General features: G+C 31.6%; 2 protein-coding genes across 3 annotated transcripts; both read left to right on the forward strand.

Annotated features, from left to right (window-relative positions):
* Nucleotides 1–756: 756 nt before the first annotated feature.
* On the forward strand, nt 757–17,054 carry LOC134705943 (uncharacterized). The gene is made up of 9 exons (XM_063564656.1): nt 757–820; nt 5,685–5,996; nt 6,248–6,376; nt 8,033–8,137; nt 8,739–8,825; nt 14,016–14,221; nt 14,529–14,775; nt 16,318–16,347; nt 17,017–17,054. Exons 1-9 carry the CDS (start codon nt 757–759, stop codon nt 17,052–17,054), a joined length of 1,218 nt encoding a protein of 405 aa, XP_063420726.1.
* Nucleotides 17,055–17,638: 584 nt separating this feature from the next.
* On the forward strand, nt 17,639–24,409 carry LOC134705332 (uncharacterized). Of its 2 annotated transcripts, none has more exons than XR_010105535.1 (4): nt 17,639–18,073; nt 20,888–20,953; nt 22,649–22,718; nt 23,926–24,409. XR_010105535.1 is itself a non-coding variant. In XM_063564077.1 (4 exons), exons 1-4 carry the CDS (start codon nt 20,489–20,491, stop codon nt 24,035–24,037), a joined length of 336 nt encoding a protein of 111 aa, XP_063420147.1. In that variant the 5' UTR covers nt 20,257–20,488; the 3' UTR covers nt 24,038–24,409. The 2 variants fall into 2 exon arrangements, 1 of the variants encoding a protein (XP_063420147.1); XM_063564077.1 differs by lacking the exon at nt 17,639–18,073 and adding an exon at nt 20,257–20,576.
* The last annotated feature ends 97 nt before the right edge of the window (nt 24,410–24,506 follow it).

The raw sequence follows: 24,506 nt of genomic DNA on the forward strand, positions 1-24,506 counted from the left end.
ATTCTATCGTCAAGATGTAAAGTTCCAAAGTCTTGAAACTGAAAACGTAAATTCTCTAATTCAAGCTTAAACTTTAAAGCTTTGTGACCAGGAAGAGAAAAAGATGAAGCATTTGTAGTCTTATAAATGTGTCTTGTAGTTTCTTTTGTTACAGGTTATCTGGCATCGAACTGAGTTGTACTGTGCGTATATATCATGTATATATTGCCAGAGTGTGTTTTTGTTTATTTTACATTGGCTAGAGGTATATATATAAAGGAAGGGTTTATATCTCACAAGTTCATCCCCGCAATCTTTTTGCGCCTGTCCTAAGTCGGAGCCTCGGTCTTTTTAAGTCTTGTATGATTTTCAATTTTAGTTCATTTATGTTTTGACGTTTCTAAAGTGTGACGTCCATGTTCACTGTTCGAACTAGTACACATTCTTGTTTGGCCGGGGACCAACTGAGGTCGCCTCCGGGTTTAGATTTTCTCGTTGTGTTTGAGAGCCATGCATTGTCTTTGGCAATTTTCTGCTCTTTGATCGCGTTGTTGTCTCTTTGACACATTCCCCATTTTCATTCTAAATTTTTTGATACAAAAGGATTTCTCTGTACTTTACAATTTTCAAAGTTTCAAACCTTTTTTCGCTAGACAAAACAATCGAACTTCAAGACTAATTAAAAAAGGTGAAATGTAAAAATGACAAAATCAAACGCCATCAACCAACGTTCGGGTGTACAACAAATGACATCATCATGACTTGGAAAAGTCATCGATGAATACACCCATAGATGAGGGTTTATATACATTTATAGTAGAGGCATTTTACGAAGAAGATGGTAGGCCAAACCTGGTTGTATAGCGAAATGTAGCTTATATAACTTTAATGATTTAAATCACAATAAATAATATCTTTGACTTCATAATCAGAAGATATAGAAGTCGAAAAGGGATATCCCCTTTGCGATAATATCCTAGTATTTTCTTCCTGTCCTGACGACATTCGTCGGTGTAAAGAAATGTTATCAACGTCTTTTGATACGATTGAAAAGTAGTATTGATAAATAGTTATTGATTGAACGCCAGAACAGATGTCAAGGAGTTCAAAACTACAGAGACTGTGGTATCGAAAATGAATCCCCCTTTATAAATATACTGTAAAAAAATACCCTTTTCTACAACATTTCGACCTTAGGCATCTTTCCATCAAAAAGCCAAGACAAACTACCAGTGTATGTAAAGTGCGGATCCTAAAATATCATTTTTACTGTATATGCCATAAATGTCTAATGTAGAATGATAAATAAACAGACGAACTTTTTTATAATTTTTGAAGAAAATGAAGAAAATCAGTTAAAATGTATATGTTCAGAAATACATAATACTAATAAAACAAAGTTAGAGATGCGAGCGGGGTTTTATCGCGCCTAAAGCCATCCAGCTGTGAAATATATACCAAAATAGGTGAATATTTAGGACATGTCACGAACAGATCGTGCAGGTGCTTTATAACTAACAGGTGATATGTTGTTGCAGTAAAACATATTCATTTTAATACAATTATTAAAGTTCTATAACGTAGAATATGTTTTGTCATTCAGTTTCTTCATATTTAACTAAATTCCACTATGATGATTTCGTAATGCTAGTCATGTTTACTGTCGAATAATGATACTATTCTTTCATTTTTACTGTGGAGCGAATCATTAGTATTGTATATGCGGTGCATTTTCACTGTATAATTATTTTTTTTATCTATTACAGCTCATTTCTTTAAGCATGAAGAGCAAGACTTTAGTTAATTTGCTTGCTTTTTTTTTTATTGGATACTCATTATGATAACACCTAATTTAATTCAAATATTAAAAATACAGGTTAAACTATGCCTATTCATATTGTTTAAAAATGTCAATCTTATTTACAAAGTTTGTATAAACAATTATACAAACAAAGCAAGCAAGCCAAACAAAGTTTTGCTTTAGATGCATTATGAAATTAGCTGTAAAGCCTTAATTTAGCCGACTTGCTCAAACAATAGATAAAGTAAGAGAAAGATTTGATTAAATTTAACTTACGGAGGAAAGTTTGGTTTTAAAACACTAATAAATTCCATAGAAATAACATTTATTTCAAATGTATTCCATTTAGTTTCTTATAAAGCGTATAGGGATCTTTATCCTTATTTGGTTTTATCCATTCCCATGACATTTCACCACTAATTACGTACATCTTGATATAGATTGCACCTTTGTTTTCCCGTTTAAAAGGTTTTACACTGGAGCCCTTTATGACTTACTGTTCGGTGTGAGCCTAGACTCTCTGTTGAAGACCGTATTTTGACGTATAATGGTCTACTTTTATAAATTGTGACTCGGATGGAGAGTTGTCTCATTGCCACATACGACATCTATATATGGTTCAAAAACGAAACGAGACGGGATAAAAAGGGATAAAAAAATCTACGCTTCTTTTTTAATATATTTATAATGGGCTTAATATGAGTCAAAATAAAGTAAAATAGTGGGTCGCATTTGGGTATAAGCGTCACGCCGGATTGCCGATTTTTTGCAAGCGTGACAGGTGAATGTCAAATGATAATGTAGTGAAAAACGGGAAATGAAGTCTAGCGGGACACGGATAATTACAAAAAATTAGAACTGCATAGTATAAGCGGGATACAGGAATCTGACAAAACAATAAGCGGAATACGGGCATCTGCCAAAACAGTAAGCGGGATCCGGGATTAGAACCCCCAAATGAGACCCCAGAATAAGATATTTTTGTATATTCATCCTATTGTTACAGTCATGCCTTCAATAACAAATGTATCCGATGCATGCATTTTTTTTTATATTTTTGGTCCCTTTTTCAATTTTGTGGGGTCCAAATTTATAGACAAAAGTCCTTTAATATAGATATTTGGAATTCGTTGACATGCTGAATCTAACCGTGTATCTAGCTAGTTTGGGGATTTTTTGCCTAGTTGCTGAAATAGCCCACATAGAGTCCCAAAGGGTCTAAAATCAACAAAAATGAATTGTTGTATGCATTCGAGTACAATAACCCAAATTTGCATGGTTTTAACTCTGCGGTAGTATCCATTCGCGGATCTAGATTTTTTCATAAGTAGGGGCCCACTGACTGCCTAAGAGGGCCCGCTGCTGTCACGCTCCAGTGACTCCCTATATAAGTTTAAATCAAGGAGAAACGTAATCTGAAGATACAATATGACATTTTGAGAATCGCTTTTGTTACAAGTTTGAAAAGCTATATATTTGATGAAGAATGAATGAGGAGTTTGTATTTCAATTTGAAAATGAATGTATCATAAATCCTAGAGTCATCAACTAAGTTTTTTTTCATTTGTTGCAAGTGCAATTATCACAAAATTCTACAATAAAAATTCCTCGCATCTTTGAAAATTCTACATTAATAATGACTGCACTAACAGTGATAATTCATCGCATCTATAGTTAAAATGGATCGCTTTCAATAATCGATATGCTATATTATGATGCTTTTATAACACTTATTTGAACTTTAATGCTATGTTTGTATATTATAAAGGCATATCACAATGAAAATATGTTAAAACTTAACTTAAAATCCTTTAACTTGATATTTTCAAAACGTAAACAAATACAGTTTTCCCATGATCCTTTATTCTACAATAGACCTACCCGCATATAACAGTAAAAATGAACTAGCAGGATTCGCACTTTATATACACTGAACTACTATGTTTTTTTACTTTTTAGTGTAAAGTCAGGATAAAATTGATAAAAATTAAATAGTCCAACTACCTGTTTTATTTTGTGTACTAAAACATACGTTATCTATTGATTTAATGCAAAACCATTATAGATAAAGTAGAAATAAAACTTAAATGTTTAAGAAAAGGTACTCTCAAAATGGAAAGAGATATTATTCTTGATAGTTGCGTCGTTCAGGTTTTTTGTCTGTTTTTGGTGACCAATGTTTATGGTGAGTATCTTTTTATGTGATGATTGACAGTTACATTCAAATTTAAATTCAAATATCGTGATAAAATATTTTCGAAACAAAGCTATATGGTATTCGAAATCTTATTATTAAAACTGTTGTTTGATTTGTTTAAATTAACACTCCAGAACACCTAAATAACACTCTCAATTTTGAGGGGATTTAGTTGTAGCTGAAGTTTTAGTTCAAAGTATTCGATACTCATACACAATTTTACTTTATAGATTTCATATATATATATTGCATGCATATTTTGGACAAGGGAAAATAGAAATTATACACATGTGGTATTTGATATATGTATTAACCATGTTAACTTAGTAATGATTGTATACGAATTATATATTATTTACATGGAGGCAATGGCGTCGATAAAGTAAAATGTTATTTTTCGCTACGTCTTTTTTTGTTGTCTTATTTTTCGCTACATCAAATGTTGACATATTGAGATAAGATGCATGGTTCGAATGATTTTCATCATTCCGGCTGTTTTAACTTGAAAACGAGTTCATGCATGGACCATCTTTTAAAACATGACAATTGCCTTGATAATGTCTGAAGATTATTTGTTACGAACTTTATGAACAAAGCACTGATGAATATATTTTAAATTAGAATACACAGCCATACATGCTGTATTTTTTTTTTAAATCATGGAAATGTCGTCTACCGAATCAACACAAAAAGTTATTGGTCTTCCAAATTTTCTACGAGTGAAAATATGACAGCTAATTGTGATAAACGAGGAACTATTTCTATTGTATTCAATATTTAAAAGGTTAACGCTATATATGAAAGCTCTTTTTTTGAGAGCCCAGGTGGTCGTGTGGTCTAGCGGGACGGCTGCAGTGCAGGCGATTTGGTGTCACGATATCACAGTAGCATGGGTTCGAATCCCGGCGAGGGAAGAACCAAAAATTTGCGAAAGCAAATTTACAGATCTAACATTGTTGGGTTGATGTTTAGACGAGTTGTATATATATATTAAAATAGAATCCTGGTACCTTTGATAACTAATTGTACCCTTTTTGACTTGTTATATATTATATTTTGTAGTGTACAGAATCATATTACATGATGCATCGCCCTGTAAGATTGATCGTTGACTATTTATTCAGTCATTTTATATAAATGTAAATATATACATGTTTGAAGGGTTTTTATAGAATAAGGAGATATGACAAAGTCTCATCAATGTCGATGAGACAACTATACCCCAGATATCAAATGACGATGGAGTTTCTCTGTTATCTTATTTATATTGATATGACAACTATCAATAAAATATTTGAATTTGAAAAAAAACCAAACTAAATGATGGAAAACTTAAATGTCATACTAGGAAGTATAAGTTATCTTTTAAATGTCATTGATGAAAAGAGTTTAATGATATACCGATATTAAACTGATTAATAGTTTAACTCACTTAAGACTAGATATTAAATAGATATATTTTGGATATAAACTAAATCGAAATCGTATGAACACCAAAACGGAGTTTTTTTTCTCTCAACAAAACGACACAGAATGTATAATTGTATTCCAAATATCCAAATCTAAAAAAATATAATGCCAAACAAGACCACTTTAAGGTAAAAGATTTAGATAAAGTTAAAAAAAACCATTTTAAGTGCATCGACCAATACAATAAAAAACATATACAGAGTCATTATAGTACTGAACTGATCCACTCTATTTTAGGAACCAATCCGACATCTCTTACAATTCCAAGTTTTGAAAGCCCATGGTACACAATAAAGGCACAGAATCCGGCTAAAAAAAATCTCATCATAAGCCATAATCTTGGGGAGTATCCAGCGTTAGTTGATGTGCAAATAAAAATACATAAAAATGGAAAAGATTTTATTTTTACCGGAATTGGATCAGCACACATAGATGACGACACAAACAATCCTTACGGAGGAACTGTGTACATTTATAATCATATTGACATTGTTCTTACATTTCCACTGAAGAACAACGATTTTGAAACAGGAGGCATTGCATATACAGGTAAAATGGGATAATATAAATGACTGGTATTTCTGAGAAATTTTCCATCAAAATTATTAAAGTTATGATAAAAAATCCATATCCTTGAAAGTTCAAACAAATGATTTGAATGTTAAATTAAAGCAATGAAACATAAGAGCTCCGTAAAAGCTTAACTTTTCAAAGCTAAATTTTGTTAAAGGTACATCGGAGTTTTACAGTATAGTTTAATTAAAATTAAAAAAAAGAAATACATATATGATTTTTTTAAGGTTCCCATAAATTATACAATGGTCCATCAAAACTAGAAGGACCATTTATGACGGGAATGGTGAAGGTCAGAGCTTGGCGAAACTCGGACATGCCAAAACTTCAACTTAATATGTTGGTTAGTGTCGACAGTAAGTATAAGAAATAATGTGAATTTACTTGTTTTGATAAGATGTTTCCAACTTTTCAGTATATGTAAATGTACACTGCTGTCATTTGTTGCATGAAGCACGTGACAGGTGCCCTAGACTCCGACTGTGGCTAAATTGACTGGGATTGTCAGTACTCCGACCACAGGACGATGGTTAATTATTCCGACCACAGGACGATGGTTCAGTATTCCGACCACATGGCGATGGTTCACTCAGGCACACCGGCTTCCTCAACAAATAAAATCTGACCGCCGCGAAATAGAACAATAGTAGTGAAAGTGGCATTAGACACCAATTAATGAAATAATCGCTGCATGAATAGGTTATTGATATTTTATATTATATATGTGTGTGTGTTTAGTTGATTTTAGTCTATGAGGCATGAATTTTCATTATCAAGTGTATTTGGCTTTTAACTAGCTGTCAGTTACTAAGAGTTCTCTTTAATCGTACTCTCTATTTAATGTGACCTATTAATACTCTTTGTAATGCTTTTTGTAAGTGTTTGGCATTACTATAAAATTTCACTTCTCCGTACTATGAACAACACAATTATTTATCGTGTAAAAAGTATTTCCCTGCTGCATTAAAACTGTATCCCTAACCACAAAATTATGTTCATTTACCAGTGTATATTATTGTATATGACGGCTTATTGTTCAAGGTTATTGTTTTTTTTGTTTTAATTGTTTAAGATCTCACAGCGGTATACTACTGTTGCCTTTATTTATTCACCCCTTATTTTATTAATTTTGTTTTTACATTGTATCATAGATCAAATTTATTCGTTCAGTATATGTTTACTAGCGTTACTATGTCTTTTTAGTTAGCCAATTCAATTGATATTTTATAGTATGTCTTTCTATGTTGTGATGTTACACTATTGTGTCAGAAAAGGATGAAGAGTCCTACATATTAAAAAGTTTAAACTCGCTGAGTTTGAATTCACCTGTCCCAAGTCATCAATCTGATGTTCAGTAGTTGTCGTTTGTTGATGTGGTTCATTAGCGCTTCTCGTTTCTTGTCTGTATATATAGATTAGACCGTTGACTTTCCGTTTGTATGGTTTAACATTAGTCATTTTTGAGGTCCTTTATAGCTTGCTGTTCGTTGTGAGCCAATGCTCCTTGTTGAATACGGTACTTTGAACTGTAATGATTTACGTATACCTATTGTGACTTGGATGGAGAGTTGTTTCATTGGCACTCATACCACACCTTCTTAAATCTATTCAAATGTTGAGGTCGTCAAAAAAAATTATGATAACTTACGAAAATAATATAGGTTTGAATTTACATTTTAAATCTCATTTCATATGTCAAGAAGTTTTTTTTCTATTCAAAATTGCAGGGATAAGATTGCCCCTAGTTTGTGGTGGGGTTCATGTTGCTTATTCTTTAGTTTTCTATGTTGTGTCATATGTACTATAATTCTTTTTCTGTTTTATATTTTTAGCCGTTATTTACGATTTATGAGTTTGACTGTCCCTCTGTTATCATTCGTCCCTCTTTTTTATATTGTTTGATGTGTTTCAGCTTTTCATTTTGCCGTTTGATCAGGGAATTTCCTTCTTTTTTTAATATTTTTGCCTTTTATAAACTTTTACAACATTGATCATGGAGAATATTTTTGCAGACGGTGCTGACAGCTATACGGAGATCAACCATACACTAGGTTTTTATCCAGATATTATGTCAGTCAGAACTCACCTTGCTAATGGATATTTATCTGATGCACAAGGTATAATGGTATTTATGTATCATTCTTAGAAACTGAAATATTATTAACCAATTAATTTTGTACATAATATTAGATACACGACTACTATATGTTTTACAGTGAATTGGTAAAATAATGGATTTCGTAAAATCCCTGAAATTTCAGTGATTTTGTATAATCACTGAACTGAATCAGTGAATTTGTAAATATAATAGTTGTTTTTGATTAAAGAATCCCTTTAAAAAAGAAAGCAGTTACACTCAACAAGTTTCAGGTTTGTTCAGCCTTTTATATCAATACGGAGTGAGCAATTTTCATCAAACAACTGACAAACTGGAGAAAATGACACAGGCACATAGTTATCTGTCTTTTAATCAAAGCAAACTATTATGGTCTCCTTTTTTAAAGTGTGACTTAGATGGATATTTGTCTCATTGGCACTTCTTTGAAAAGCAGATACGTATTTACTTCGACAGAGAAGTAAGTAGTATAGTACACCTTTCAAATAATTGTATCTTAACTTTCCATGTACTTAAATAAGGTTGGAATAAAAAAGCTGGCTGCTGTGTTAATATGCTCTACAGATTACATGTACACTTTTTTTTTTGAAATATCCAAATAGGATCTGCATTGGAGTCATGTTTGTGTAATATGGGCGGAGTTATATATGGGTTTGACCATCAAAAGATACGATTGTGGGTGCCAGCTGGTACGTACAAGACTAATCATTATTATTAAACAAAACAATAAGGATAATATGATTATTTCGAGTTAACAAACAATATTAGAATATTGATGACTAATTACATTACATGTATCCTTCATTATAATACGTTGTTTTGATTGGCTAACAGCAATCTCGCGTAAGTCTGAAATCAACCTTCATTTAAAAATGAAATGCAACATTTATTTTTGATGACACGTGTTTCCACAATAAAAGAGGGACGAAAGATACCAAAGGGACAGTCAAACTCGTAAATCTAAAACAAACTGACAACGCCATGGCTAAAAATGAAAAAGACAAACAGAAAACAATAGTACACATGACACAACATAGAAAACTAAAGAATAAACAACACGAACCCCACCAAAAAACTAGGGGTGATCTCAGGTGCTCCGGAAGGGTAAGCAGATCCTGCTCCATATGCGGCACCCGTCATGTTGCTTATGTGATTACAAATCCGGTAAATAGTCTAATTCGGTAGGTCAAATTCATGAAAGGGAAGGGGATTGTAGTTAAGACGTAAGGAACATATCCGATATCATTTGTGAAACGGTTATTCCATAACGGTCAACCAACTCGTGATGGCGTCCGTAAAATTTACGAAGGGATGATATTAACTTCACCATTTGGAACTCTTGGTTTAATAGCTTCCTTGTGAGCAGTAACCCTCTATCAAGAAAATCATGATAGGAAATGCAAGCACGGGAATATCGTATCAATTGGGAGATATATACCCCGTATGCAGGTGCTGCTGGAATGTTGCTACTTAGAAATGGAAAGTTCACAATTGGAAAGCTGAAATCATCTCTTTTGTCGTAAAGTTTTTGTCTTCAACAGACCCTCATTGTCAATTTCTAGATGTAAGTCAAGATATGAAGCCGACTTGACTGTATCTGTTAAAGTGCACAGGAAAATAAAAGAAAATAATTGACACCTAGTAAAACAATGTATAATTATAAGTTTTGATTGCTTGTTTTAGTAATTTTATAGGGTTTTTCAAAACATTTACTAAATTTTATAATCAATTTTCAATATAAATCAACATGCAGACGTCTTTTAAAACGTTCCTGTATTTCACATCCAATCTTATTTCGGAATAAGATTGTGAATGGATATATGGTGTATTTATCAAAGAGACAACAACCCGACCATAGAAAAGACAACCGCAAAAGATCACCAACAGGTCTTCAATGTAGCGAGAAATTCCCGTACCTGGAAGCGTCCGTCAGCTGGCCCCTAAACAAATATATACTAGTTCAGTCATAATGAACGCCATACTTAACTCAAAATTGTACACAAGAAATTAAAATTAAAAATAATACAAGACTAACAAAGGTACAAGGCTCCTGACTTGGGACGGGCGCAAAAATGCGGCAGGGTTAAACATGTTTATGAGATCTCAACCCTCCCCCTATACCTCTAGTCAATGTAGAAAAGTAAACGCATAACCATACGCACATTAAAATTCAGTTCAAGAGAAGTCCGAGTCTGATGTTAGAAGATGTCACTGAAGAAAATAAAAAAAATGACAATAATACATAAATAACAACAGACTACTAGCAGTTAACTGACATGCCAGCTCCGGACTTCAATTGAACTGATTGAAAGATTATGATTTTATCATATGAATATCAGGCACAATCCTTCCCGTTAAGGGAAAAAAGTAAAAACACAAAAATACTGAACTCCGAGGAATATTAGAAAAGGAAAGTCCTTAATCAAATGGAAAAATCAAAAGTTCAAACACATCAAACGAATGGATAACAACTGTCATATTCCTGACTTTGTACAGGCATTTTCTTACGTAAAAAATATGGTGGATTGAACCTGGTTTTATAGCTAGCTGAACCTCTCATTTGTATGACAGTCGCATCAAATTCCATTACATTGTCAACGATGCGTGAACAAAACAAACAGACACAATAGGTAAAAATGTCAAAAATAGGGGTACAGCACTCAACACCGTTTTATCATCTTAATCACTACAAAAACAACAAATGTAACGAAGAGGCACAAAAAGGCATACATCAAATTTAACATCCTCATTTAGCTTATACCATACGATTTATATATCTATTTAAAATCAACCCATAAAGTATGTAAGGTATTAAGTACTGGTGTAAACTTTCGCGTTTGAAATTCGCACAGGTAGACTTAAAATAATTTTGTCGTTCAAAGTATGACGGGAAACTTAAATACAGAGTCACGTAAAGTAGATATAACAAAAACAGACTTAACAGTAAAAGTAATAATAATATTTAAAACAATTTTGTTGGTTTAGTATCATACCATCATAACATATATGAGAAGAACATAACTCGTGTTATGCCAACAACTGGTTTTTGAATAAATGTGGTTTGTTCCGATGCAAAGACCCTATAAGTGAATCAATATTAACGCCAACATATGCAATCTTTAATGACCTGACAACCGTATCGTAACTATATCCCTTCTTTAAGGTGGCTCGTGGGTACAAAAATTAATCAGCCAAAAATTTAACCTTTATTTTTTCATTAAAATTTTATTTCTTACACTATTAGTTTTTACTTAATGACATGGTACAAAAAGTAATCCAAAAAGTCGATTCGGTTTGACCCCAGATGACTTTTAAAATGTTTATATCATTTAAGAAGCTCCAAATTATCTCCCTTTGGTGCAAAAATGACATTTTTTGGCATTAAATTTGAAATATCTTTTTTTAACTCATTGGTGACCTATATTTTTTATCATTGTTTTCAAATAAGCTGTACATAAGCCACTTAAATTTTAAAAAAATAAGCAATTACTTATATTAGGTTATTTTTTTATTTCGATATTACCTCTATTTTTCCTATTAGTTCATCAGAAAAAAGGACATTAACAAAAATGTATGCTTCTTCCGGAGGCAGATTGTGAGCTTAGATGAACGATGAACCCATTTTTTTATTTCATTTTTCTTTTAAGAATATGATAAGGTTTATTTATATAAAGATATAGCGAAATCCTATATTAGAAAAAGAATTTGATTTAGCACCCTTAATTTATCCTGTTGAACTTACTTTAAATAAAGCTAAAACTAACAATGACCACTGCCCTTTCCTCGATCTTGATATCTATATCACTAACGGAAAGATTAATACTAAAATTTATGATAAAAGAGATGATTTTTCATTTCCTATTGTTAATTATCCATTTTTAGATTGTGACGTTCCCTTGTCACCATCTTACGGTGTTTAAATATCTCAACTTGTACGATTCGCTCGTGTATGCAACAATGTTTTAAATTTTAACGAGAGAAATTTATGTATTACTGAAAAATTATTACACCAGGGTTTTCGATATCACAAACTAGTCAAAACATTTACTAAATTTTATCATCGGTATAAGGACATCATTCGTAAATATGGCATAACATGCAGACTTCTTATACGTTCAGGTATTTCACATCCATTTTTTATAAAAAATATTCTTTATAAAGCACAAAAAAGTCAGTATTCACCGCAGAAACTAACAAAATCTTTAAACAGACTTATCAAGAAGGGATATAGGTACGATACTGTTTTCAGGTCACTAAGGATTGTATATTTTAGAATTAATATGGATTCACTTATAGGGTCTATATATTGGAAGTAAACGCATTTATTTTAAACCAGTTGTTGGCATGATACGGGTTATGTGCTATTCATACATTTTATTATAGTATAATACTGAACCCCTAACGGGAGGAATATTGCATGCATGATTTTCAGTTTTTAATCAGTTTATTGGCGTCTAGAGCTGGAATGTCAGCTACTGCTAGTAGTCCTTTGTTAATTATGTGTCATAGTCATTTTGCTTATTTTCTTTTGTTACTTATTTTAACATCGTATTCGGACTTCTTTTAACCTGAGTTTTACTGTGCGAATTTCTGTTTGTTTCTTTATTCTACATCGGCTAAAGGTATAGGGGGAGGGTTGAGATTTCACCAAAACATCACTACATTTTTGCGCCTGTACCAAGTCAAGAGCCTCTGGCCTTTGTTTGTCTTGGAGTTTTTTTTTAATTCAAGTTCAATTACATGTTTGGAGTTTTCTCGCTGCGTTGAAGACCTTTTGGTTGCCGCAAACTGGTATCCCCTGTCTAATCGGGTTGTTGTCTCTCGGACAATTTCCCCATTTCAATTCCATTTTATTGTAAAGCGTTGACCATGCACTCACTTTTGGGAATGAAGCGCTTCTGTGCTTCATACAAAATGGATTTCGGTCAACCCTTTTGAATCCCAAGAAATTTATAAAAAGAAGCTTTCAATTCTTTTTTAAATCGGCATTTAGTAAACATCGGAGAAACATTACTAAAAGAATTCTGCTCCTGATAATTGTAGACCTACATAGAATAAACTGTTTTCTGCTGCACATTATCAATAAAGTTCATGACATAATCGCCATTACAGAAAAAAAACAGATGTTCAAGTATTGTTCAAGTGGTTGTGCAAAATAAAATCTTCTATAGATAAACATAAGTATCATGGGGTATTATTCAATGAGACAGTAACCCAACGACAAATAATAACACTTATGAACTCACACCCGTTAACTACATATGTTTGGAAATTTGTAAAACGCAAGTTTCCTTAATCAGACTATGTGTTGTGTATAAGGTAAAAAAAAATCACAAAGATCAACCTACATGGTCTATAGAACTTAGTTTTATTTTAACTGTATATATTTTTAGACGGTGCTTTGCTTTTGGCCAATTAACATTTTATTTGCGCCACAAACCATATTTCATTTGCGCCACTAATACAGGTAGATACAGATAATTATTAAAAAAAATGGTTCTATTCAAACGAAACTTTTAATAATAACGTTTTAAAACACTTTAATTGCATAATGCAACACATTCCTCTGAAATCATCGTTACCATGCACTAGAAAACACTATACACTGATACGTTCAAATGGACATTTTCACTATAAGTCTATACCGAAACAAAGACCGAAATAGTAGTGAAGAAAACGGTAAATGTTTATAATGTTATGAATTAACCCCTTTTACTCCATTATATTGTTTGAAATTTGAATACAATAGATGGAGTATAAAATTAGTTCATCAATTTACACGAATCAATAAAAAAACAAAGTTAAATTCAGCCATTCTAATGTTTTGAGTCACCATTAACGGTATAATTATATATGATTCTTTTCGCAATCATTGACAGGTTATGCTACGTTTTCATTAGTTGATGGATGGGGAGGATCATCAGATGTGTTTCACAACGGTAATGTAGAAATCCTTGCATGGACAATGGACAATTTTCACCGTTCATTCCAGAAAGTTTTTACGGTCATGAAAAACTGTAGTACACAGTCAAGTTTCCATTTTCAAGAAGGTTTAGATTTAAGCAACATTTTTATTTCAATAAAGGTATATTTTTGTTTGTTTCAGAGAAGCTTTAAATCACATAGAAATATATTTATACATGTGATAGAAATCATCAGTATTTTAGGTTAAAGAGCATGAGGTACATAACAAATAACAAATCGATCAAATATTACCTCACATAGTAAATCATTATCTCTCTTGTAAAGATTCCTGAAAATTATGAAAAAACATTTATTCATTTTTTCGTATTGCATTATTTGCTTAAACTTAATCGTTCACCGATACTTTAAAGTTTAAACAGAATTGTATATTTGATTAGAAATTAGACATTTTCCGATATATTTTGTAGGTTAGGATTCCGACTGGAAACAGTAACAACAGTGGCATGGTGTTTAATGCTGTAGGATCCTCAATGGCGTCTGGATTGAATCCATATGGTGGAATAGTTTATGCGTATACAACAGACAGTATAATGTTTTGGATTCCAAAAGCAGAAAAGGGACATCTGATATATATCGGTGGTATTTGGGGATCTGGACAACAGAGTGAATCTGCAGATGTAGTAGATGTGAAAGTTGTTGTATATTATTTATCAGGTAAATCCAAATTATTCGTTTTTTTTTAAATTTTAAATGTATTCACTACCGCTACAGTTTTAATCTTATCTAATAAGGAGATGTGGTGTAATTTTAAAGGAAACAGAGTCCAAATGTTAAAAGACCAACAAAGCATTCTAGTCCAAGAGAGTAGTGTTACGACACAACCCGAGAAATGCTAGAGAAGTTGAATATGTCTGAAATCATTAAATCGGAACAAAGCACAAATCACAAAGTATCGATCAATGAGTACTCGTTTAAACCTAGATAGAAATAGATAGCAACTAATAAATGAAGCACATCCCATGGACTGAATAAAACAGCACGACATTGTGCAATGTAAAAATATAAGTATGTACTAACGACAGGATGAAAGATCATTATTTTTATAGTTACATGATAGTACATAAATTATTTATCAGAACGTATCGCTAAAATTTAGAATTATCTTGTCTATCACATGTCATTTAGAAAATGTTCCAAAATACACTTTGCCATAGCTTTATGTGAGACAAGCGTATAATTTCTTCTATTTTCATAAATCAGTTTTCAAATTTATTATTATCGTATCCTAAGTGTTACAGTTTAAACCCAACATGAAGCAATTTTGAAAAAAATCAGAACTTATAATGTATCAATAATAATCTATGATTTTAATCAAGTATTTAAACGATTTTGAAATTGACTTATAGCACGTGTGTATAGATTAATACCTTATGATTATACCAAGATGCGTTATTGTTTTTGCCTTTTCTGCGATAAAGTAGCGAAAGATGAAAACTTTGGAGTTTAATTTCTGGTGTCGGCACAGTAACATTTGTAAACGTTCATTATTGTCAGAGAAAAGACTAGTGTTAAGTCAAGGACATTTGATATTATGGTATTCAGCTTCATTAGCATTGGCACATTCCATTTCCTTACATTTCATTGGTCCCAAAAATCAGTTACGGTTCATCGATCAATAATTTTGGATTTTTTTATAGTTTTATTATTTCATGATTTATCTTTGTACCTATATGTTGTTTATAGCACATGAAGTTCTTATATTTTCGTACCCCGGAGATGCTTGTACCTTATAAAAGAAAAAAAAAATACATTGGCGTATTTAGTTTATTTTTGAATTATGAGTTTGACTGTCCCTTTGGTATCATTCGCCCTTCTTTTATACGACATTGTGATGTACATTGGACTTCAACATCTGCACCATACTTTGAAAAATACATTGGCTGAATATATCTGTTTAAAAAATTCCGAATATTACACTTTAAAGAGGGACGAAAGATACCAGAGAGACAGTTAAACTCATATATCGAAAATAAACTGACAATGACATGGCTAAAAATGAAAAAAGACAAAAAGACAAACAATAGTACACATGACACAACATTGAAAACTAAAGAATAAGCAACACGAACCCCACCAAAATCTAGGGTTGATCTCAGGGGGAGGAATAGGGCCATTTCGAAAAAAGAAAAAAAAACACTGCAAAAAGCATACATATATATTTGTTTAATAATACATTAATTAAGCTGTTTCATTTAGATACCCAGTCAAGTGTCACTCAAACATGTGGTAAGTTATACTATATAAAAACAAATGGTTTAGGAATTAAAATAAATAAACTCTATTTGAGGTTGTATTACTTTATATACGATTGCAGAAATTATTGTAAATTAATAATATGTAGATGTTAATTTATGGGTATAAAACATTAAAAATGATACAGTTCTTTTATAATAACCTTTATCACTGAAAAAAGTATGATTGAAAAAAATAATCGATTATTGTGATAGTAACAGCGCTTGTTTCATTTTTTTTTTATAAACTATTTATAATACTTAATTTGTTAGATGGACATTTTTACATAAATTTGAGAATGGAAACATGTAGTTACTACATATGTTTAGCTTGATTATATGCTGCTGTTGAAATAGAATATATTAGTTTACCTAGTGCTAGATATTTTATTATATTTCTGAAGTATGTGTACATTGTGTATTAATGTATGGAAATTTTCTATCACATTTCTTAAGCACATGCATGATTATTTTTCCTGTTGTTTCATTGAAGTGGAGAAAGTTAAAAGCTGCTTAGCTTATTATTGTTTTATATACTTCCAAATAAATATTGAATGTTTTGTTAAAAGTAAAAATATCATATCTATTCTATCACAGTAATTATAATTGAATGTATTGGGAACTCTTTGTATGATGTGAGAGTTTAACTTTTTTTCCATTTTAGATCAGTCCAGTTTCTTCACTTATTGTCTACATTTTTAGAACATGAAGGAAATGGTCAAAATATATTCAATATATAGAGGATTCCCCACGTTCGATACTAGAAAAAAATCAATAAGTATACGAACGACTGATGAATCTAATGTAGACAAAACTTGCTTTCTGGTATAAAGAAATTATTAGCAAGTTCGCAAAGTTTAAGATAAGGTTTCTTGATACTCATCCCTTGTAATTTATATGAGTTTGGACCGAAACAAAAAAAGATTTTAAGACGAACAATATATGTGCACAGGTGAATACGTAACACAAGTAACTAAATGTAAATAAATTCCACAGTAATTCAGTGATGAATATAAATTCAAAAAAGAATTAAGAAAAGTGCCGATTTTTATATAGTTTTTATCCATATTTTATTGTAGTGAAGCTTTGTGCATAGGCAAAAAAAAACACAAAATAAGTGTATGGGTATACATGTATATAATACATTCCATTCCAAACAAATACACATAGGCTTATACAAGGCAAGATTTTTTTTTACAAATCATACAAAATACATATACAAATATGTCATGGTTTCTTCCCATTGTAATTCGTCAAATACATTCACTTAAAAAAACCTAATTTATATCATTTAACTTACATTAGATATGTTGGTGAAATGTTCACAATAATATGATTTTGATAAAAATAAAAGTAGTTTTCCGGTGTTAAAATCTAGTAAGTTATAATATTCGTGAGAGACAAACCATGATCTGACTGTTTTGAATGCCACCATTGATACCGGGAATTTTTTTTTCTTTCTCGTAACATAAACAGTTTATCAGAGACTATTTCAGTAAAATATGAAACACATATGATTTCACCAGATTTTTTAACACTTTTATCTTTTTAAGGAAAAAAAAACCATTCCAGGACATAAGAGAAGCAAGGAATGTATATTATGCATATACTATATTATGAAGTAAAATCGTCTTTCTATACAACGATAACCATAACATTAATGTTCCTATAAAAAAACAATGTTCCGAAGAATTTCTTTCGCATATGAAGCCGGTAAAAAGGTACGTCCAGCAGAAGTTCAAATGAATTTATTTTAGATTTTCAATAAGAAAAATTCAATGAACAGTTTATGTTTATAAAAGTCAGAGAAAAACACGTTTTTTTAACATTATATCGTGAATTGTTCTGTCCCAAGTCAGGAAAATAGTAGTTGTTATCGTATAGTTCGTTTCTGTGTGTGTTGCATTTAATGAATGGCTATTAATTATTTTGAATTTATTGAACCATAAAATTAATTTTTGACTCTTCACATTGAATAAACCGCGAAGCGGATTATGTAAAATGTGAAGCGTCAAAAACTAATTTTATGGGTCTATAAATTCAAAATAAATTATTGCCATTCATTATAAATCAATTTCTTTCAAAAATATGGCTGTAAGAAATTTTTATATTATTTATATTTACAATCACAACGTTCGTACACACATGTTGGCGTATGAATTCACAACGTCAGAGTGGGCGTGTCGCCATAAAAATTAACAACATTGATAATAAAACTAATACCTTTAACCAATCAGAAGACAGTAAATACACCAAATTTATTTATTGTCGTTCGTTTTTGTTGCGCTTCAGTGTTTCTGTTGTGTCTTTGTTTTCCTCGGTTTTAGTTTGTAACCCGAATTTGTTTTCTCTCAATCGATTTATGACTTTTGAACAGCGTTATATTACTGTTGCCATTATTTAACACAATAAAGTATATATGCACACATATTACTATACATTTGTATTAATCTTAAGAAATCCATGACGGTTATTAAAGAGTCCCTTAGATTTTATAAAGTTCGCATAAAGGCATAAAAATAACACTTTATTTCGGCTATTGTTTCCTTCTCTGATAAATTTTTCAAATCAGTTATTTTCATCAATTGCAAACAACAAACGTGTGAAGTACATCTGCCTGAAATTCAAATAAAATGTATTTAATAAGATCAAATTTTGAATGATTTTCAGTGACTATTTTTCATTGATGCAAATTACAATTCAGAAAGAAAATAATTTATCTTGAAATGAAACATTTAATCCTGAAACATGATACTACAGGAAAGTAATCTTTTCTTAATTTCCTAATAATCATGAAAGTCACCGAAGCTTAATTTATAATATATAAGTTCATTAAATATTACCATACGTTTATCATAGAAACAAATGTTTTCTATTAAGATGGAACAATATTGAGGTTTGGATACCTTCCAAATATTATTTTTATTTTTTTTATGAGGAAGCATAAATATTTATCAAAGGCACCAGGATTATAATTTAATACGCCAGACGCGCGTTTCGTCTACATAAGACTCATCAGTGACGCTCATATCAACTAGTTGTAAAGCCAAACAAGTACAAAGTTTAAGAGCATTAAGTACCCAAACTAGAGGCTCTAAAGAGCCTGTGTCGCTCACCTTGGTTTATGTGAATTAAACAAAGGAAGCAGACAGTTCATGACAAAATTGTGTTTAGGTGATTGGGATGTGTTTGTACATTTTACTTTACTGACCATTCTTGCTGCTTACAATTATCTCTATCTATAATGAACTTGTCCGTGTAGTTTCAGTGGAAAATGTTAGTAAAAATTTACAAATTTTATGAAAATTGTTAAAAATTGATTATAAAGGACAATAACTTCTTAGGGGGTCAATTGACCATTTTGGTCATTTTGACTTATTTTTGAGTCTGAAATTGCTGTACATTATTGCTGTTTACAGTTTATCTCTATCTATAATAATATTCAAGATAATATCCAAAAATAGAAAAAAATCCTGAAAATTACCAATTCAGGGGCAGCAACCTAACAACGGGTTGTCCCATTCATCTTAAAATTACAGGGCAGATAGATCTTGACCAGATGAACAATTTTACCCATTGTCAGATTTGCTCTAAATGCTTTGGTTTTTGAGTAATAACCAAAAACTGCATTTAACCTCCATGTTCTATTTTTAGCCGTGGCGGCCATTTTAGTTGGTTGGCCAGGTAAAAAACACTATTTTTAACTTGATACATCAATGATGATTGTGGCCAAGTTTGGTTTAATTTGGCCCAGTAGTTTCAGAGGAGAAGATTTTTGTAAAAGTTAACGACGACGGACGCAGGACGACGACGACGGCGACGACGACGCCGGACGCCGGACGCCAAGTGATGAGAAAACTCACTTGGCCTTTTGGCCAGGTGAGCTAAAAATGAATACGCCAAATCTTAAAAGGGAACGGTTTCTTTATCAATATAGCATATGTCATTTGAAGTAAAAAGCCGATATTATTCTGACACTTTTAAATTATGCCTTTCGAATCCATAAGAAGAATGTTATCTCTACAAAGAAATTTAATACGAAAATCAATGAAGATCATTAAAGTTTTATAAAATAATAGGAATCAGCATTAAAGATACACAGAAAACGCAGACATTTTGGCAGAACGACGAAAACCATGAACAAGTTAACGATCTTAGTTCTTTCAGCTTTGACAATGTTAACACTTAGTCAGATACATGAGGATACGGTAGAAAATGACAAAAGTAAGTATGGGTGTTCATAGGTACCACTGGTTGAAAATTGTTTTAATTAATATATTTGTGACTTAATTTTCAGCAACGTTTTCTCATTAGAGAAAATACTTGAAAGAAAGTTTAATCAAATTTTGATGTATATATAAAAGAGATTTAGAAATGTTTATGAAACTAATAATTTGATTGAATGTTTTTTTCTGGATTTAGATCTGTTTATGATGTACCAATTTATAGGTTTGGTATCTTTGATTAGTTTTCATTTGATTAAGCCACAACATAGGACCGACATGATTGTCATATTCTACACATTATTGTTGTAGAAGGATACAGAGACTGTATTGAAGAGTGCAAGGAAGAAAATATGAATCCGGGGGATTTGGAATTTGGTATGTTTATATAAGACGAACCAATGACGTTCGAATCAAAATAGTTATAAAGCCAAACAAGTACAAGGTTGAAGAGCATTCAGGACCCATAATTCAAAAAATGTTGTACCAAATACGGCTAAGGTAATATAGGCATAGGATATGAAAATCCTTAGCTTTTCTGAAAATTTAAAGTTTTGTTCGCAGGAAATTTATAAAAAATACCATATAATTGATATTCATGTCAACACCGAAGTACTGACTACTGGGCTAGGATATCAAAACTTTGAATGTGATCTAAATGAGAGTTTCTTGTTCTTTTGTATAAGTAATTTTCTTTGGCTTAAACGGTCAAGGTTTCCAGGAGAATAGCACATACGAATTTTGTTTGACAAAAAACCCTGTATATACTAGTACTTCATTCGAAGATTTGTTTATATTGTGTTGAAATGTAGTGATAAAACTTTAAAAACAGAAATGTTTAAGTGTATACCTAGATTGGCATTTCATAAAGTACCCACAGTTAAATATTAGAAAACGGGTTAATCAAGTAATTTTCGGCATCTAGCTTAAAACATGAACATTATGTTTGGGCTGGTTACACATGTAATTTGGTTATGTTTGGACGTCTGGCAGAAAGGCGGACGGATTGAGTTCAGCAGCAATATTGCAAATATGTGAAAACTGTGACCTTTTATTGTTGAATTGTATGAGGAATTTTATCTCAAATTATCAGACTTCGAAATAAGACATTTTTCAGTAAAAAGATTGAAAGATAGAAATAGGTTTGTGTTATCAACTCTTCTTACAGTGCTTAGACCAGAACCCTGAAACGTCATTGAACGATTTCAAGTATGTTTAAATTATGCACATCATATTAGGAAACTGTTAGAGGAATTTTGATATTTGACATATCAGATATTCAACTGTCCAGTATAGATTATATTTTTAATGTGTGTTTAACGCCACTTTTAAGCAGCGGTTTTGAGCTATATCGTGGCGGAGAGTTTTTATTGGTGGAGAAAACTTATGATATTCGATAGGATAACTGAAAACACTAGTCAATTATGATTGGAGTCGAGTGCACCCGCAAGAGCGGGGTTCGAGCTCACAACCTCAGTGTTGACTGGCTACTAGTGATAATAGTAGTTACTACTTATGTGTTGCACTTTGTAAATACATCTGTTTCTGAAAACCCTCCTCTTTTGGGGAGTAATTGAATATTCATAGAAAATTAATTTTGTTAATATACTGGTTCCCTGTTATGCTCATTGTGTTCCATATCGCAGAGACAGAACTGGGGAATGTTACCAGTAAATAAACACGTGCATATTGTTTACAATGAAATCTGTGGTAACCTTTCATTCGAGGTAGGGGTAGTTAAGAAAATTAGTGTAAGTTTAAACTTTGAGAAGTTCAGGGCATTTAAACGTTAAAAATATGCCGCACAGCCCTATATTTTGACCTTTGAAAAAAATTGTGGTGCAAATGAACTTTCTAGGATAAGATTTTTTTCAAATCTTCATAGCAAAAGTGGTACAGTTTATGTCGTTAAAGGAGTTCCTATAGGAAATTGCATTGTCAATATTTACAGAAATGCAACCTATAACACTCTGCAACCGCGGCCCCCTGTCAAGTAAAAAGCATTCTCTTTTGTTCAAGTAGCATTCTTTGAAACCCGGCTATTGAAATCTGTGATCTTTTTAATTTTTTTAGGAAACCCCGAGAGGGAAGAAAGTCTTAAGTATCTAGAAGAATGCATAAAGGAAAGATGTTTGCAAAATTTGTATGTATCACGTTTCTTACATTTTAAGATTCACTTACGGCCTTCAGCAAAGAACAAAAATTTTAGCGTGTGTCAAGCGTTATATACAACCTCCGTCACAACAAAACGTTAAACAACCAGATGAAACAACCGGACTGACTAAATCTCGGCATTACCTGGGGAAATGGTACAACAACACAAGACAAGAAAAGACTGCACAAAAAATAAACGAAAAGCAAAATTGTAAATCTTCAACCAAAGAAATCTACTGAATTACAGCGTCCTGGCTAGTTCAGGTGCATCCACAGTTATTTAGGATTAAACATATAAGACCTCCTTCTTCAAATTTAACATTGGACGTGCAGTAATGAAACAGCATAGTATAAGAACATACTTTAGAAAATTTGTTAAAAAGGGCTTGATCAGATCAATTCAAAGTACAAAATACAACTAAAAGAACACTTTAATTGCGAAGTACTTGACATCTGATATTACTCGCCGTTATGGAAAGCTATTTCAAAGATAATAACAATCAATAAAAAATCATATATTAAAGACAAAATATGAATCGGTGCACTTCAAATGGATTTAACGTATAGACGTTATAAACCGTCTAGAATACGTAATGCCAAATTATAATTATCGACAGGATGCAATACTTTAACATTTGTTTATGTAAAGCAATGCAATTTAGTTTTAATTTATTGATATGAAGATCAATGTTACGACCAATAAAAAGAGTGTTTATAAAGATCTAATGATAATGTTTAATTGATAGCATATGCGAGTAGGTTTACTCAAGGAAATATATGCTTTCATGAATTGTATCTTAATTAACAGGCCCAAAACAAGTAAAACCCTTTTAATTACTTATCGCTATTGAAATATTTTATTATGGAACTACTCGTAGTATTAACTGATTTATTTGTATGTTATTTTATTTGTTTTAATTAAGATCTCTATAAAATGAGAGGTAAATCTATTAAATACCGTATAGCGGGTTATTTTCGCGGGTGTAAAATTTCGCAATTTTTATTGAATAACATATACGTAATATTTTGGCGGTTATTATTTTGGCGGATTCGAATTTTTATCTATACCTTTACATGTGCACTTTTAAATTCGCGGAATTTATTTTGGCAATTTTGTTCTATCCGCGAAAATAAGCGAAAATTTACACCCCGCGAAAATAACGGTAATGAATATATGCAAACTATTATTTTTTCAGAATGGGAAATAAGTTTAACCTTGATCCGAACTACTATCGTAATAGCCCTGACGCACTACACCGTCAGTCTACAGACTTTGACTTATTGAATGATGATGGTCAAGATTTTTGATTGAATTTTGCATTTTGTTTGATTTCAAATGAACCATTTCTACTGTCATATTTGTCATCATTTATGCTACTAGTTTCTTTTGAAAAGTCAAAGAAATTTATTAGACAGTTGGTTTTCCTGTTTGGATGGTTTTACACTAGTAGTTTTTGTGCCCTTTTAAACTTGTTGTTCGGTGTGAGTCAAAGCTCCGTGTTGATGGCAATATCCTGACCTATAATGGTTTACTTTTGTAAATTGTTACTTTTTCACTTGGATGGATAGTTGTCTCATTGGCAATCATACTTCATCTTCCTATATCTATCAGTAGAGTATATGGAAAAGAAGATATCAAATACAAATTTAATTTGGAATATTTGTATATATTTATCTAGCAAGTTCACTTATATTTATTTTTTATTTTGTATATGAAATTTTTTCATTGTTTCTTTCATGTTAAGGGATGTGGATGGAGCCATACATGTCCCGTTTA

Source organism: Mytilus trossulus, chromosome 2, assembly GCF_036588685.1.
Source record: "Mytilus trossulus isolate FHL-02 chromosome 2, PNRI_Mtr1.1.1.hap1, whole genome shotgun sequence".
Lineage (NCBI taxonomy): Eukaryota > Metazoa > Mollusca > Bivalvia > Mytilida > Mytilidae > Mytilus > Mytilus trossulus.